At 36.4% G+C, this 18,720-nt stretch overlaps 1 protein-coding gene across 4 annotated transcripts in view; it reads right to left on the bottom strand.

Moving 5' to 3' along the window:
• Positions 1 to 18,720, bottom strand: part of RBM27 (RNA binding motif protein 27) — a 76,771-nt gene that overhangs the window by 37,134 nt on the left and 20,917 nt on the right. For 2 of the 4 annotated variants that reach the window (XM_075996170.1, XM_075996171.1), the window contains exons 4-8: positions 14,550 to 14,641; positions 13,685 to 13,878; positions 12,661 to 12,924; positions 10,474 to 10,761; positions 6,967 to 7,101 (exon numbers count right to left, since the gene is read on the bottom strand). In XM_075996170.1, the coding sequence (XP_075852285.1) occupies positions 6,967 to 7,101; positions 10,474 to 10,761; positions 12,661 to 12,924; positions 13,685 to 13,878; positions 14,550 to 14,641 (973 nt within the window). The remainder of the gene's footprint in view (positions 1 to 6,966; positions 7,102 to 10,473; positions 10,762 to 12,660; positions 12,925 to 13,684; positions 13,879 to 14,549; positions 14,642 to 18,720) is intronic. The other 2 variants (XM_012774168.3, XM_075996172.1) reach the window with 1 other exon arrangement.

The raw sequence follows: 18,720 nt of genomic DNA, 5'->3' as shown, positions 1-18,720 counted from the left end.
AAAAAATACAGCGGTCCCTTTGTAAAATTTTAGGGATCCAACTCTTTCTAAAAACTGATAAATGAAAGGAAATAAGCATCTCTCTTGCCTTTTCCGTAAAAACTGCATTTCAGGTTAACCAAATGGCTGATACTGCCAACTTTATGGAATGCCAGAAATAAATACAGAAAAAATTATAGAATTAGAGTATAATATGAAACAAGAGATCCAGTCACTGACCAAAAACTGGCAGTTGAAACCATTAGCAACTTTTTTAAGATAGTCTCACTTTGTCGCCCAGGCTAGAGTGAGTGCCGTGGCGTCAGCCTAGCTCACAGCAACCTCAAGTCCTGGGCTCAAGGGATCCTTCTGCCTCAGCCTCGCGAGTACCTGGGACTACAGGCATACGCCACCATGCCCAGCTAATTTTTCTATATATTTTTTAGTTGGCCAATTAATTTCTTTCTATTTTTAGTAAAGATGGGGTCTCGCTCCTGCTCAAGCTGGTTTCAAACTCCTGATCCTGAGCGATCCACCCGCCTCAGCCTCCTAGAATGCTAGGATTACAGGCGTGAGCCACCACGCCTGGCCCATTAGCAACTTTTAAAATGGATCAGGAAAAAAAAACTTGTACGCACTGATCAATATTTATAATACAGAAAAGAGATGACCAGACATTATGAGCCTTATGATATACTATGTAGGAAGTATATAACCTTATCTATAAAATGTTCTTACCAAAAAAGAAAGAAATCAAATGTAAATCTAATTAAATACCTAGATTTAACTTCAATTTACAGGGAATAGAGGAACATGTTAAATGACATACAAAGGGATGAATCCGCCAAGTCAAGAATGTGAGAAAATTCTTCAGGACAAATGATCTGTTCCTTCAACAAATAAATGTTGAAGGGAAAAAAAAGAGGTAAAGGAAATCGCTATAGATTTCAAGACTTAATAAGGAACGTTTCAACTAAATGTTTAACTTTGTTTTGATATAGCTTCAAATGAACCAGTTACGGAAGGACCTTTCTCACTTTGTTGCCCAGGCTAAAGTGAGTTCCATGGCATCAGTCTAGCTTACAGCAACTTCAATCTCCTGGGCTCAAGTGATCCTACTGCCTCAGCCTCCCGAGTAACTGGGACTACAGGCATGCGCCACCATGCCCGGCTAATTTTTTGTATATATATTTTTAGTTGGTTGGTCAATTAATTTCTTTCTATTTTTAGTAGAGCTGGTTCGAAACCAGCTCAGGCTGGTTTCGAACCCCTAACCTCAAGCAATCCACCCACCTCAGCCTCCCAGAGTGCTAGGATTACAGGAGTGAGCCGCCACGCCCGGCCTGGAAGGACCTTTCTGATACAAACGGGAAATATGAACACTATCCAGATATTTGACAATCAACAGTACACTATTATAATTTTGGGGGGAAGTATGATAACAGTATTGTAGTTTTGTGTGTATGGTTAACTGTTATCTTGTAAAGATAGATACTTAAGTTTTCACAGATGAAATGTTATGTTTGGGACATTTTCTAAAATAATCAAGTCAGGCATAGGTTATAGATGAAGCATGATTAACCACATATCACTAAATTTCTTTTGTTTTTTGAGACAGAGTCTCGCTCTGTTGCCCGGGCTAATGCCATGGCATCAGCCTAGCTCACAGCAACCTCAAACTCCTGTGCTCAAGCAATCCTCTTGCCTCAGCCTCATGAGTAGCTGGGACTACAGTTACATACCACTATGCCCAGCTAATTTGTTTTTCGATTTTCAGTTGCCCGGCTAATTTTTTCTATTTTTAGTAGAGACAAGGTCTCACTCTTAATAAGGCTGGTTTTGATCTCAAGCAATCTTCCCGCCTCAGCCTCCCAGAGTGCTACAAATATAGGTGTGAGCCACTGCGCCCGGCCCACATGTTGATGATCACTGAAGCACATAGATTCACTACACTATTTGCTCTCTCTTTTTGTGTATATGGTAATTTAAGTTTTCCATAATAAAAACTTGTTAAAAATAAAACAGATTACAATAATGGTAAAGATGAGCCTCTCAGAATTTATATTCATTCAGTTCAGTTTTGGTTAAAGAATGACTGGATAATTCCAAAATGTAAACATCCCATGTTCATGTTCCCATTTTAAGTTGCTCATATACCTCAAACGCCTGATAGTAATGTTTTCACATTCTTAACATTAACTCTAATCAGGTGAAGACAAACTTTATTCAAATGTTTAACCACTCTTTGTAATTATCCTGATTTTGTCTTTAAGATTACTCACAGGAAAAAAAAATACTGTAAGGTAAGTTTTAAGCTAAAAGCTCAAATCTAAAAGAAAGAAAAAGCTTCATATTCCAAATACTGGCCATATTTCTCATGGGTCTACTCTATTAGAATACAAGGTCCCTGGTATACTTCAGAAATTCCAGGGCCTAAACAGTGCCTGGTGCATTAGAGGAACCCAAGTCACATAAAGAAGGGATAAAAGCTTCAAGTACCCAAATGACAATTAAGTATATCTTTCGATGAATATGTTGAAATAGATAATATAACAACTAATGTAATACGAATCAAAGTAAAACACAAGAGGAAAAAAACTCTAGACAATATACAAGGATTCTCTTAGACATTGATTCATTTTTCTGGACATCAAATCCATTATTCTGCACAGAGATATGGTATGCATTCACAGAATTAAATGGGCAAAACTCAAATGTAGGAATATAATGTTTTAATAATTTAATATAGTTAAATAATAGGAAAAGTATTTTCTGAAAGATAAAGATTTGAATTAATATGAAGATTAAACAATTACCTTCAACCTAAGAATCAGTCTCTAAAATCCAGAGTTATATACTATTAAATTTTCACACATCCAGTACAATGAGCTTAGCAGTTATAAAATATTTCTACTACGTCTTCTTCAAAGAAACAGACCAAATTCAAGGCAGAAAAGACAGTATGCCTTACTTAATGATGGTCTTTTGAAAGCCAAAGAATATACACAGAATTGGTAACTTGAAATCTGGGTAAAATGTTTAAGTACTTCAGAGGAAATAATTGATTTTAATGGGTGTATGATATTGTTGTCTTTCCATAAAACTCTAAAACCATCTCAAAATTTAAGTCATTTTAATAGCATCTATGATATTGTAATTCAACAAAAACAACAAAATTTCAGAGTTTTTACTAAATTATAACCATTTGATGTTAACTTTTAAATACATTATCAGGAACCACGTGTGTCTTATCCTGTTTTATAATAGGGAAATCCTTTTTCTTTTCTTCTTTTAACATTTAATTGTCCTCTTCCAAAACAAGGAATAATTACAGCCTAAATGAATGCTTTATTTTTGACAGAATTAGTTCCTTTCGTTTCTGAGGCACTCTGTTCACTTAGCTATATTAGCAAAATACACTGTAATTGGTTTTTGCAGGGTTTTTTTAAACATTTCTTTCTCACTATTAGATACTTAGGAGATGAACGATTCCTTATTTATTTTGTATATTCCCAGTTTCTAGCATTGAGCAGACTCCAACTCCTACCCTCAGAAATCCAGATTTCATTTTTCTGTGTTTACTCTGCATCCCTATTGTGCTCTCTTCGGCAGCACATATACTCAGGGTCCCTACTGACATAATCTGCACAACCAAATACCACTTGATATGTTGTTTTAGACAGCATGTATTTTCCATGCTGTGAATTTTAATGGCAATAAAATATCCATAATTTAAGCTTTTCCAACTTGTTAAAACTTTCAGGATAGTTCAAGTTCTCTATTATACTGTAAACATGCATATAGCTTTTTACTTCATTTGAACTGAAACAAGTTCTGATTTATTTGAAATTACCATTTATAGTATAGGTTGAGTATCCCTTATCCAAAATGCTCAGGACCCGATGTGTTTCAGATTTTTTTTAGATTTTGGAATATATGCATTACACTTGCTGACTGAACATCACAAATCCAAAACCCCAAATCCAAAATGTTCCAATAAGCATTTCCTTTAAGCATCATGTTGGTGCTCAAAAAGTTTAGAATTTTGCAACATTTGGGGTCTGGGATGCTCAATCTATATCTAGAAAAGTAAACCCGAACAATTTGGAGTATTCAACATATCTGTCTCCAAGACAACCATTTTTTTTAAAACTATTTTAAAATCAACTGAATACAAAGATTTTAAAAAGTTATGACTGGCTGGGAGTGATGGCTCACGCCTGTAATCCTAGCACTCTGGGAGGCCAAAGTGGGAGGATCACTTGAGCTCAGGAGTTCGAAACCAGCCTGAGTAACAGTGAGACCTCATTACTACATAAAATAGAAAAATTAGGCAGGCGTCTTGGTGTGCACCTGAAGTCCCAGCTACCCTGGAGGCTGGAGCAAGAGGATCACTTGAGCCCAGGAGTTTGAGGTTGCAGTGATTTACGATGACACATGGCACTCTAGCCTGGGCAAGAGCATGACTCTGTCTCAAAAAAAAAAAAAAAAAAAAAAAAAGCCCCATAGAGAGGGTCACTGATGGTTCAGAAGGAAAACGGTGGGCACTGAGTTCTCATCAGGAACTGTCAGAGTTGGTTTTCTCAGGAAAATTAGCATAGCATTATATGGTATGACTTGGGGGAATGAAACATAAAGCATAATGGTGTCAAGAAGGTTGTAGCAATAATCCAAATATGAGGTGATTTCTAGTGTGGATGAGGACAAAAGACACAGAAGAAATAGAAAGGGATACTTCAAAGAAAGAGAGAAAGGATTTTTAATTAACTCAATTTTAAAAGCAAAGCAATCAGTCACTCCTATGAAGGTTTCAATTCTAGGCTACCAGGTAGGTGTTATTTCCATTGACACAGACAGGATTGGTGGAAGGTAGAAATTTAAGGAGAATACAATAAGTCTGATTTGAGTGTGGTTGAAATTTGAGTAGACAGTCATAACTACAATAATATAACTAATCCTTATAGCTTACTAGTGCCAGGCAATTTTTAGATGCTTTATAATGTATTAATTCATTTATTCCTCTAAATAACCTTAATGAGATAGATAATACTATTATTCTCATTTTAAAGAAGAAGAAATTGAGATACAGAGAGGTTAAATAACTTGCCCAAGGTCATAAGATAGTAAGTGATGAAAACAAGATTTGAACCTGGGCTCAACTAGTTTACTGAATTGCCTCTCATGACATGAGAGAGATGAAGAAACGTTTAGGAGGCAAAATAAACTTTATAATAATGGTTACATAAAAAATGAACATATCCATAAAGTTACCTGGCTCTGTACATAAAAACTTCATAATTTGACATTTTTAATAACCAACTACCTTTTTTATGTTTTGAAGGAACATTTTTGTCTCTTAAAAAATTTTTTTTTATATGAAAGAGTGGGTGATTGTGAGGAGGGGTGCTCAGTTGCCTTGTTTGTTTTTGCTGAGACAGAGTCTCACTCTGCTGCCCTGGGTAGGGTACAGTGGCATCACTGCAGCTCACTGCAACCCTTGACTCCTGGGCTCAAGTGATTCTTCTACCTCAACCTTCCAGGTACCTGAGATTAAAGGCATGAGCCGCAATGCTAGGCTGGGTTTTTTTTTCCCCTTTCTTTTTGGTAGAGACAGGGTCTCACTCTAGCTCAGGCTGGTCTCGAACTCATAAGGTCACAGGATCCTCCTGCCTTGGCCTCCCAGAGCGCTAGGATTACAGGCATGAAATACTGTGCCTGGCCAGAAAGGAACTTTTTATTTTATTTTATTTTGAGACAGAGTCTCACTATATTGCCCAGGCTAGAGTGCCATGGTGTTAGCCTAGCTCACAGCAACCTCAAACTCCTAGACTCAAGTGATCCTCCTGCCTCAGCCTCCTGAGTAGCTGGGACTAAAAGTATGCAACACCACGACTGGCTAATTTTTCCCATATATTTTTTTAGTTGTCCAGCTAATTTCTTTCTATTTTTGTTTTTTAGTACAGATAGAGTCTCACTCTTGCTCAGGCTGGTCTTGAATTCCTAAGCTCAAGTGATTCACCCGCCTCGGCCTCCCAGACTGCTAGGATTACAGATGTGAGCCTGTACAAGCCACCGCACCTAGCCCAGAAAGGAACTTTTTAATTTTTATTTATTTATTTTTTTGAGAGTCTTGCTTTGTTGCCCAGGATAGAATGAGTGCCATGGCATCAGCCTAGCTCACAGCAACCTCAAACTCCTGGGCTCAAGCGATCCTACTGCCTCAGCCTCTCAAGTAGCTGGGACTACACGCATGCACCACCATGCCTGGCTAATTTTTTCTATATATATTAGTTGGCCAATTAATCTTTCTATTTATAATAGAGACGGGGTCTCGCTCTTGCTCAGGCTGGTTTTGAACTCCTGACCTTGAGCAATCTGCCCGCCTCAGCCTCCCAGAGTGCTAGGATTACAGATGTGAGCCACGGCACCCAGCCAATAGGAACTTTTTAAAAGCTTTAGTAAACTAAACAACAAAGCACCTAAGAAATAAAAGTGAATTAGGATTCAATTAAAGTGCATTATCACAATTAAACATGAATGTAACAAATAGCCAAACCACTAAATAGTACAATTTAAATGATGCTCTCTATCTCCACTTCAGCATGCAAGTTAAATTAGGCATATTTTACCCAACTTTTTGTATACTTCTTGGATCAGTCTTACGTTTTAAAAATTCAATCAGAGAAACAATTTTTTAACAGAAATTATAAAAATCCATTTCTTTTAGAGAAGACTGAATGTTGCTACTCTACAGCAGAGTAGACTTCTCCAAAACAGAAAGCCTTCCCTTTCTCTCCTTTATCACACAAAATTAACATATGGCTGTATAACATAACCACACAGTAAAGTGCATTGTGAATACAAATATAAGTTTTATAGTTAGGGAGTCCACAGAGTAGAAATTATTCACATTTTTAAAAGGGTAACACTGATAAAGTTGGGCTTTTCTATATTTTATCAATTTTAACTCAAATATCATTTACTTACGTTCTGATACTGTATAAAGGAGGTTCTGGGGTAAAGGAGGAGGTAGTCTTGCTCCCACTGGTGCAAGATTGGGCACCGCACTTGTCCCCGGCTGGTCACGGCTGTTTATCAAGCTTGACTGTGTTATGGGTGGTCCTATAGATAAGAGAAAGTGAAAGGGACAGCATTAATGTTGCCTAATAAAAATATCTACTACACTAGTACTAATTTGGATATTCACACTTAAAACACCTACTTTGGCTTTAAACAGAATTAAGGAATTTTGAAGGGGGGTAGGAGGAGAGGGGCAAAAACCTACTTAATGAGTACAATGAACACTATTTGGAGTGATGGGCACATTAACAGCCCCGACTCAAGCATTATAAAATCTATCCATGTAACAAAAATATTTGTACCTGCGTAATACTTTGAAATTTAAAAAATAAAAACAAAACGGAGTTTTGTTAATGAATAGTGAAAATATTATTTTTATTAATGTAAGAATAAAAGATTCCAATCTGAAAATGTACCCAAACAAAATTTTTAAAATGTTAAAAGAAAGGAATTTTATATATATAGACTTAAGCACTGTGAGCTGTACAATTAATTAAATGGACATTATTAGTTCTAAAACAGACAAAACTAACCTAGAATAAGAAAAGCAGAACTGGTTGCTTCTATGAGTAGAGGGGGAGAATGACTGAGATAGGGCTTGAGGAAACTTTTTGGAAGATGGTAAATGTCTACAGAACTCTTAATTAAGTTAGTGATAAGCATGCTTAAGTGTACCGATGCCTGCAAAGTACTGTGAAAAGCATTAAAAATTAAAATGGAGAGATGGAAAGATATGTGAAAATGCAAATATAATAAAATGCTAATTGTAGAACCTAGATAGTGAGTATATGAGTACAATTTCTTCAACTTTTCTGTTTGCTTGAAATTTTTCATAACAAAATGTTGGGGGAAATGGAAATATTAGATTTAACTTTTAAACAGATATGTTCCCACACTGAGATAACATCTTTTATTGTTAGAATTTTGATATATAACGATGCTTCTTTATCTGGAGAATAAAATACCAGTTTGAGCTTCACAATTACACTGTTCATGTGCTAATCTTAAATATTCACAAACACTAAGTTAAAAAAATATATTTTAGCTGGGCGTGGTGGCTCACGCCTGTAATCCTAGCACTCTGGGAGGCCGAGGTGGGCGGATTGCTCGAGGTCGGGAGTTTAAAACCAGCCTGAGCAAGAGCAAGACCCCATCTCTACTATAAATAGAAAGAAATTAATTGGCCAACTAATATATATATAGAAAAAAATTAGCTGGGCATGGTGGCAGATGCCAGTAGTCCCAGCTGCTCGGGAGGCTGAAGCAGCAGGACTGCTTGAGCCCAGGAGTGTGAGGTTGCTGTGAGCTAGGCTGACGCCACGGCACTCACTCCAGCTGGGGCAACAAAGCGAGACTCTGTCTCAAAAAAAAAAATAAAATATATATATATATTTATATTGAGCAAACCTATGCATTACGTTCATTAGAACATAAAATGTAGATCTACAGAGTACTTTACTGTAGGAAAGCTTTATGATGGAGACATGGGATCATGCTAAACTATTTTTATAAGATCTTGTGATTCTGTAATTATTTCAAAATAAAATGTTAAAAAAAAAGAAATTGATAAAAAGTATTGCTTAAGGAGTTTGAGGTTGCTGTGAACTAGGCTGATGCCACGGCACTGTAGCCCAGACAACAGAACGAGACTGTTTAGAAAAAAAATAAATACATATTGCTTAAATAAATTGAATGGCAATGAATTTTTTAACACATTTACTGCCACATTAGAAAACATTTTTTTTCCTTACGGCCACAGTATTTTATTACGAAAATAGAACAAAAACTTTGAAAATAAAACGATCCTTTCAAATTTAATGAAAAATGTGTTATTTTTTTATTATTTTCTGTGAGTTATATGGAACTTGAAAAATAGTTCATGCAGCCCCCAAGATGAAGAGATGTGTTTGAGTTACACATGTTCCATGAAGCCCTGGACTCAAAACTAGCATGAGTTAAATACAACTCACATGGCAGTTAATGTGTTAAATAATACTCTGCAATCTTTTTTTTTCTTTTTTTTTTGAGACAGAGTCTCGCTTTGTTGCCCAGGCTAGAGTGAGTGCCATGGCGTCAGCCTAGCTCACAGCAACCTCAAACTCCTGGGCTCAAGCAATCCTGCTGCCTCAGCCTCCTCAGTAGCTGGGACTACAGGTATGCACCACCACGCCCAGCTAATTTTTTCTATATATATTAGTTGGCCAATTAATTTCTTTCTATTTATAGTAGAGACGGAGTCTCGCTCTTGCTCAGGCTGGTTTCAAACTCCTGACCTTGAGCAATCTGCCCGCCTCGGCGTCCCAGAGTGCTAGGATTACAGGCGTGAGCCACCGCTCCTGGCCCATAATCTGCGATCTTTTAATAATGTTAAATGTCTTCAAGTAGATATTTTTTATATTTTTGGCATACATGTAAATAATTCCTTCCGTAATTTTTTTTACCTACATTTTAAAAATTTGGTCTTACTTCTGTTTCTGCTATATTAGCAACAATTACTGTTTTATATATGACCATTTCTAAACATTCCTCACTCTTTATTTTGGTAGAAATGATAACAGCATATTGATTATTATTTATAAAACAAATAAAAACAATCCTTATCAGTAAAGAGATCCATACTGAAGTACATACTAGAAAAATGACATTCGGAATTTACTCTAGCAGAAAACAAATCAACCCAAAAAAGTGCATGGCAGGGGGAAGAGAAAATAAATGAGACAAAAACAGCTATTGAGGCCGTTTGATGTATACTGAGGCTGGATGATATACATATACTATTCTTCTACCTCTAAAAATTTCGTTAATAAAAAATTTAAAAATAATATTTCAATATTCTTTAAGAGGTTTTCTTTAAAGATTAAGAAATTTCATAAAACTGACATGTTGGCTGGGCGCGGTGGCTCACACCTGTAATCCTAGCACTCTGGGAGGCTGAGGCGGGCAGATTGCTCAAGGTCAGGAGTTCAAAACCAGCCTGAGCAAGAACGAGACCCCCGTCTCTACTATAAGTAGAAAAGAAATTAATTGGCCAACTAATATATATAGAAAAACTTAAGCCCAACATGGTGGTACATGCCTGTAGTCCCAGCTACTCGGGAGGCTAAAGCAGTAGGATTGCTTGACCTCAGGAGTTTGAGGTTGCTGTGAGCTAGGCTGACGCCATGGGACTCACTCTAGCCTGGGCAACAAAGCGAGACTCTGTCCACACACACACACACACACACACAAAAATGTTAACAACGGATAGAAAAAAAGAAAGAAGAGCATCTTAATTATGAGAATATATGCCAGATTACATTATTACTTTATTTTTCAAACACTTTAAACAGAGTGTCAACTTAGCTAAAAGAGATAAGGTTCTTCTAAATGTAATTCTCCACTGAAGAAAGAAAAATTCAACCAACATGTACTTACTTGGTATGGGAAGCACAACAGAAGGTGGAGGCTGACCGTGTCCTTGAGGAACAGGAAGTCTCATACTATGGCCAGGACCTGGGCCTGGGCCTGGGCCTGGACCTGGGCCAGGACCTGGGCCTGGGCCTGGCATTGGAGGCATTAACATTCCAGGAGGTGGTGGAGGAGGAAGCCCAGGAGGAGGGGGTGGGAAAGGAATCATACTTGGCAGAGCAACTTCATCAACAACCAGGGGATCATTTCCATGATCAAATTGACAAAGGTCACCAAGTACACAAAATCCTCTTTCTGTAAGAATAAAAAGAGAATCTTGTTATGATCTACTTAAGAGTTCAGAAAACAAACAAAACATGTCCCTAAAAAACCCACCAATCTGATTTCCAAAGTGGTTTTCTCCAAGGAATCTAAAGCCTTCTTAGTGTTATTCTGTTAATCATCATCTCTCTCTGAGGTAGAAGCGGGTATATTCCCTAATTTCTATAGTATGAGATCATGACTTATTGAGATAGCAAAAAATAAGGTCAAGAGAAGGCTACTAGCCACTATTAAATTAACTCATTTGCCATTAAGTTTTCAAAATAAAAACTCAGATGCTTTAAACAAATATTGATTTAGCAAAGGCTGGGAGGCGGGGGAATAAGGGCATTGACCTAGATGATTTAATTTTAATGATCTACTCTCATATTATTCTAAAGCAACCATTCTTGCTATATCTGGAAAATGGAAAACTACAGTTTAAAATATTCAAGTCGGCCAGGTGCGGAGGCTCACACCTATAATCCTAGCACTCTGGGAGGCTGAGGCGGGCGGATTGCTCAAGGTCAGGAGTTCGAAACCAGCCTGAGCAAGAGAGAGACCCCGTCTCTACTATAAATAGAAAGAAATTAACTGGCCAACTAATATATATAGAAAAAATTAGCCGGGCATGGTGGTGCATGCCTGTAGTCCCAGCTACTCGAGAGGCTGAGGTAGCAGCATTGCTTGAGCCCAGGAGTTTGAGGTTGCTGTAAGCTAAGTTGACACCACGGCACTCACTCTAGCCTGGGCAACAAAGTGAGACTCTGTCATTCATTCATTCATTCATTCATTAATAAATAAATAAATAAATAAATAAATAAATAAAAATAAATAAATAAATAAATAAATAAATAAATAAATAAATAAATAAAATATTCAAGTGGACATCGTGTACCAGGTTATTCACTGCAGCACTGTTCATAAAAGAAAACTATTAGAAACATTCCAAATATCAATAAGAAACAGATTAAACATATTTTTGTACATAGAGAATGCTAAGAAGCCTAAATAGATATTGAGGAACCTCTTTACGTTTTAATACAGGACATACTGCTAAATGAAAAAAAATATTTGCAGAAGTATACTGGCATTTATGTAAAAAAGAAAGTGGGAGAGAACATGTATATATATTTATGTACACATGCATAGACTATATATACATGAAAAGATACACAAGCAATTGATAATATTAAGTTGGCCTTAGGAAGAATTCTGTGAGTAGGAGATCAGGATGAGAATAAAGTAACACTTGAATTATGATCTGACTCTATTCCCCACTTAAATAGAATATAAAAATGTATGCATTCCATATTTATAGAAAAAAAGTTATGATGTCTATTATTTGCTTGATATAATATTAATACAAGCCAAGGAGAAGGGGATGGGAGTGTTGATAAAAACAAGACTGCCCATGAGTTGGTAACTGTTGAAACAGGGTGATGTATACACTGGGGTTAATTTATTTTGGGGTATATTATTTTGTTAACTTATTTCCATAATAAAAAATTAAATACATACATACTGATTCATTTATTCAAATGAAGTCAGCAAATCAAACTTGTAAGGTTATACATGTCTAAATTCCCAGCACCAAACACTACAAAAAGAAATTACAATTCCTACTGTCCACCAATTTTATGGTATACTTGAGTGTTTGAAGGAACAACGAAAACAACAAAAACAAACTAAAAAAGATTCAAATGTAAACATTCTCTTGAATGTTAAACCATTAACTCAAACAAGTAAATAAACATATGCCAAGAGATTCTCTTCCTCATTTATCTCTTTTAACAAAATCTGGACTTTATATAATTAAAAGGCATGCAATATATGTTAACATTTGCTTTACTAGGACTTTACGGTACAATATAAGAAAGTGGTATTTTTTACCATCATAATCTCTGCATCGCCTCTTTGGTGGTGGGTTTCGACCAAAAGAATTGGAAGAGCTATGATTGTTATAGTAATTAGACCAACTCTCAGTTGTGTTTTCAGAGTGGTGAGCAGGTGCGATCACAGTAACAGTGCTGGGAATAGACTGTGCCCCAGAGGAATATTGCTCAGAAGAGTTCGGAGGTGGTGCAGATGCAGGCACGTAGGAACTCTCCAGGTCGTTCCTCTCACTCTTAAACTTTGATCTTTCCCTGTGCTCTGCTTTAGAGACAAAATAAAAACAAGACACAAAGAGATCAGACATTTTATGTTCTTAAACTAGGTTTATTTTCTCACAGAAAAGAGAAGTAAGTTTACTGCTTAAACTTAATGAACTATCTATATTTCAAACTGTCATTAATATATCTTAAAAGCAGGAACATCAACTATCTAATATATCTTGACCAATAACTTCTGCAAAATCATCTTTTATAACAGCAACATCATTTATATTGAATAAAAAAGGTTCAGCTTCTCTATTGATACTTAATAAGAATCTTATACAAGAATTGAGTTCCAAGCTGATTTATCTCAGGAGATGAGTGGTTGGGATCCCAGAAATCTACTTAAACTTTTTTCCTTTTTAATTTTAAAAACTTTAGAAAACCTTATTAAGCAAATCAATTACTTTTAGAACACAAAACAAAGCAAAAAATGCAAAAAGCAGGCAACCCTCTTCCTTAACTGATAGCTTTGTTGATTAAAGGACATTTGTGTCAATTATATAAAATGAGTTAAGGCTAGACATGTCCAATAATACACTTACAAATAGCTTCTTTTTAATCAAACTCCCTTGACTCCATTCCAAGAATAGAGCCTTGTCTTTGTAACACAATCAATACTGAGTTTTTGAGACAATTCCAGCTTTTATATTACTTAGACATATTAAAGGTACATTACCTTTAAGGGAATTACTTGTGCCTTGTGACAGAGAAAGATAAGCAACTACAGAGTTTTTAGGGGGGATACTTCATCTACTCACCAACATTCCTATTTGGATCCCGGTCTTTGCTGCGCCCCCTACTTCGGCTTCTACTACGACTCAGGCCTCGGCTCTTACTCCGACTCTTACTCCTGCCTCTTCTCCAGTCATACTTCTCCCGGTACAGTTCATTCCGCTCATAGTACCGGTCATAGTCTCTCCATTTGCCATCTTCTCTTTTTTTCTCACGTGTTCTATAATACACAGATATAAAAGCCATACATAAGCTATAGAAACCAAGTCTGCAAACAAATCTACAGTATGAAATACTCTCGAGTCATCAAAATGCATAACGTCTATGCTTTTTCAGAAAAGCTCCAAGACTACCACATAATTTCTCTAAGCCAATATACAAAAATGAAAAAAACATTCCCACTTCAACTGGGTGGGGAGGAATGAAAAAAAAAGAGGAGAATCCAAACTATGGGAAGGGGTAGGAGGAAAACAGAAATTTAGAACTAGAAAAGAAAAAAGGTTAAAAACAAAGTTTTCTTAAACAAAGACAGATATTTTTGACAGCAGGCTGATGATTCAACATACAAATTATACTACTTATAAAATGACGTGGATGATTTTAATACTGAGCACCCCTAACCAAATGGAACATTTCATTAATATTCTCTAAGGAGACTGCTCCCACCCCTGAGCTCTTGGGGAAAGCACATAATGATGACTGTTTATAAAAGGAACAGAAAGTAAGACAAAGATTAAAAACAGAATGGAAGGAAGAAAGGTAATGTCCTCTTTCTTTAATGAGTTTAGAAAGGGAAACATCAGTTCATATGTTAAAAATCCCATTAATGCCCTTGCAAGGCAACTGAAAAGCAAGTTATCAACGTATTCCTAATTAAAGATAAACACAAACCTTCGTTCACTAGATTCTGAACGAGCCTTCTGGGGACTAGGATATTTCTTTTTTCTGCCATCTCGTTCTTCTTCTGCTGGCTCCTGAAATACCTAAATGAAAGCATTCATTAGAAATAAGATCAGAAGATACCAAGAAACCAATAAAAAATTTTATAATTAAAAAAAGAACCGTTCCTCTATAAATTATGAAAAACATTCATCTAGTATTTCTGGCTTGAGAGAAGGCACAAATAAATACACTGGAATACTAAAGTCAAATCACATTCAAAAGAGTTAGGCATGAACAGAAATAAAAAAGATGCTCAGGTTACTTTAATAAGCAGTATGTTAATTTTTAAACGTTAATTAAGAAATGGTAGTGTAGAAAAAACAAGCAATTCATTCTTTAAATTGAAATAGAAATAGCAAATCTCTAAGTATCATATAGCTAAACAGTTTATATTTTCCTAAGTATGAAATACATCTACACGTATAATTCAAGAATACTTAAGATTTATTCATAGAAATAGATTTTGGGAACAAATGGTTAGGCTAATAAATACTATAAAACTATTTCATGTAAATTATGGAAAATTTTATTGGAATTAATGGAATCATTAAAGGCTTCTCTTAATGCCTAACAGTCAGGAGTGACCAGAATTTTTTTTATTTTTATGCTTTATTATGCTTCTGTTTATTGTCTTTAAACAAAAGTTGATCTCAAAACAGATATATAACCTTTACTAAAGAAAGGTGAAATAAAGTCATTTGCAAGTGCTAAACAAATGTCCATCTAAGGGAGAAGCTGACTTACAAATACCCAAATCAAGAAGTGAATGAAGGGACCAGGAGATAACAATTTTTAAAAATTCAGGCAACATAAAATGGCAGCCACAATATGGCAACCATATGTTGCTGGCAAAAACACTACACAGTTATTAGACTGCATTCTCTCTACCAATTCACGCAAAATACAGAGGATACATTACTCCGCTGGGATTCAATCAGCAAAATTGAGACAGTAAAAAAACTCTACAACTCAAATGATTGGGTTTCTTCACAAAATAAAATCTAAGGAAAAAGAAGAGGTAAAGAGCCCCTTCCCTCCCCTCCCCCCTCCTCTCCCCTCCCCTAAAAAAAAAATAAATAAATAAATAAAAATAAATAAAAATAAATAAATAAATAAAAAAAAAGAGGTAAAGAAAAGAGGAATATGGCCGGGCACGGTGGCTCAAGCCTGTAATCCTAGCTCTCTGGGAGGCCGAGGCGGGCGGATCGCTCGAGGTCGGGAGTTCAAAACCAGCCTGAGCAAGAGCGAGACCCCGTCTCTACTATAAATAGAAAGAAACTAATTGGCCAACTAATATATATAGAAAAAATTAGCCGGGCATGGTGGCTCATGCCTGTAGTCCCAGCTACTTGGGAGGCTGAGACAGAAGGATCGCTTGAGCCCAGGAGTTTGAGGTTGCTGTGAGCTAGGCTGACGCCACGGCACTCACTCTAGCCTGGGCAACAAAACGAGACTCTGTCTCAAAAAAAAAAAAAAAAAGAAAAGAGGAATAGATGCATTATGCTTCATAAATCATGGCACATATCTACCAAGTTGTTTTTCTGGATTCAGGATGACTTGTGCCAATGATTCAAATTCTCTCACCTGGCTCCCCTTGTGACCAACAGTCTAATTATAACACAACTGATAGAACAATATAGCTGAGGATCAAGGAAGAAAGTTAAAATGGATAGTCCTTAAGACAGATTTGCTCCTTCATATCCTGTTTTGAACAACTGTATCAGCCAAGCACAGACCAGAAAAAAGATATTTTACCAAATATATATGTCACCTCAAACTCCCTTCCTTCCACATGATCTAACGGAATTATTGTAAACTATTATATTTATGCACTATTAAATGAACGATGTCAGAAATTAGAATTAAGTTATGTAAAAAATCTTAGAAAATGAGAAATGTCACAAAGTGTCAGCAGGGCAGCTCTACACAGAAACAGGTATTATCCATTTTTCACAATCCTCAAAATTAGGATTTACTACAAGGATACAAATAAGATAGTGTTAACAATTTGGGTTTTTTAAAAAAATTGTTCCTTCAGGCTGGGCCTCGTGTCTCATGCTGTAATCACAGCACTTAGGGAGGCCAAGGCAGCCAAATCATTTGAGGCCAGGAGTTCAAGACCTGCCCGAGCAACATAGCAAGACTCTATTCCTACAACAACAACAAAAAAGACAAATTAGCAGGGCATGGTCCTATGTGCCTATGGTCAGGAAGATCACTGAGCTCAGGAGTTTGAGGTTGCAGTCAGCTATGATGATGCCACTGCACTCTAGCCAGAGCAACACCCAGTTCTAATCAGTCAATAAACTGTTCTTGCAAAACTCAAGATAATGCAAATTTTCTCTTATATTCAAATCAGCTGCCTTTCAAACAGAAACCTCTAAACCACTGAACTTCAATGACTATGAAGAACACACATGCTATAAAAATTCTAATTTATTATAAAAGATTTAGCCTATACTACAGACCAAAAATTATACACTATAAAGTACCAAAGAAAATTTTCTATAAAAAAAAAAAGTTTCTTCCTATTTCCATCACTTGAAAAAACATACAAGCAGCCTCTCCTATTAAATTTTATTAGATAATTATAGGGCATGATATAAAAACAAGAAAGTGATAGTGATAGTGATCACTCAGCTGGTCTTAATTAAATACAGCCACATTTTATTTTCCTTTAATGTTAGATCAGTTCAATCAGCCTAGCATTTAAAAATGAATCAGAAATGGCAACTAAATGAAATGTAATCAATCCTTAGAATGAACTGTAAAAATGGAGAAGACAAGAATATGCTATAAAAAAGGGATGATGTTGGGCCAATTGACAAAATCGGATACAAACGGTAGATTTAAGTATTATAAGGATGCTAAATTTACTAAAATTGATAATGATATAGCTCTCTAAGAAAATATCATTATTCTCAGGAAATACACATTGAAGTACCTAGGAGAGAAAGGAAAAGATGTATCTGACTTACTACCAAATGATTCAGAAAAAAATAGTTATGAGCATGAATATACAAAGAGAGCAAATGGGGCAAATCTTCAATACATAAATCTAGGCCACGCAAGGTGGCTCATGCCTGTAATCCTACCACTTGGAGGCCAAGGCAGGAGGATTACTTGAGTCTAGGAGTTTAAGACCAGCCTAGCAAATAGTGAGGCCTGGTCTCTATAAAAATAAAAAACAAACAAAAAAACAAAACAAAAGAAAGAAAGAAAGAGAGAGAAAGAGAGAGAGAGAGAGAAAGAGAGAGAGAGAGAGAGAGAGAGAGAGAGAGAGAGAGAGAGAGAGAGAAGAGAGAAAGAGAGAAAGAGAGAAAGAGAGAAAGAGAGAAAGAAAGAAAGAAAGAAAGAAAGAAAGAAAGAGAGAGAAAGAGAGAGAGAAAGAAAGAAAGAAAGAAAGAAAGAAAGAAAGAAAGAAAGAAAGAAAGAAAGAAAGAAAGAAAGAAAGAAAGAAAGAGAGAGAGAAAGAGAAAAATAAAAAAACTTAGCTGAGGATGGTGATATGTGCCTGTAGTCCCAGCTATTAAGGAGGCTAAGGCTGGAAGACCATTTGACCCTAGGAGTGGCTATGATGACACCACTGCACTCCTGCCCAGGCAACAGAATGAGACCCTATCTCAAAAATTAAAAAAAAAAAAGGAAACCTAGACAGATATCATATTATTCTTGGGTACTATTCTTATAATTTTTATATAAGTTTAAAATTATTTACATGGGAGGCTGAGGCAGAAGGATTGCTTGAGCCCAGAGTGAGCTACAATGTCACTGCACTCTAGCTGGGGCAACAGAGTGAGACTCTGTCTCAAAAAAAAAAAAGACTGGGTGGGCATGGTGGTTCAGGCCTGTAATCCTAACACTCTGGGAGGCCAGAGGATTGCTTGAGCTCAGGAGTTCAAGACCAGCCTGAGCAAGAGTAAAACCCCATCTGTGCTCTAAATAGAAAAATTAGCTGGGCATGGTGGTGCATGCCTGTAGTCCCAGCTATTTGGAAGGCTGAGGCAGGAGAATCGCTTGAGCTCAGGAGTTTGAGGTTGCTGTGAGGTAGGCTGATGCCATGGCACTCTAGCCCAGGTGACAGAGCAAAACTTCCAAAAGTCATTTTGTCTTAAGAATA

The sequence above is a fragment of the Microcebus murinus genome, chromosome 21 (assembly GCF_040939455.1).
Source record: "Microcebus murinus isolate Inina chromosome 21, M.murinus_Inina_mat1.0, whole genome shotgun sequence".
Classification (NCBI taxonomy): Eukaryota; Metazoa; Chordata; class Mammalia; order Primates; family Cheirogaleidae; genus Microcebus; species Microcebus murinus.
This window is presented reverse-complemented; position numbering and strand designations above follow the sequence as displayed.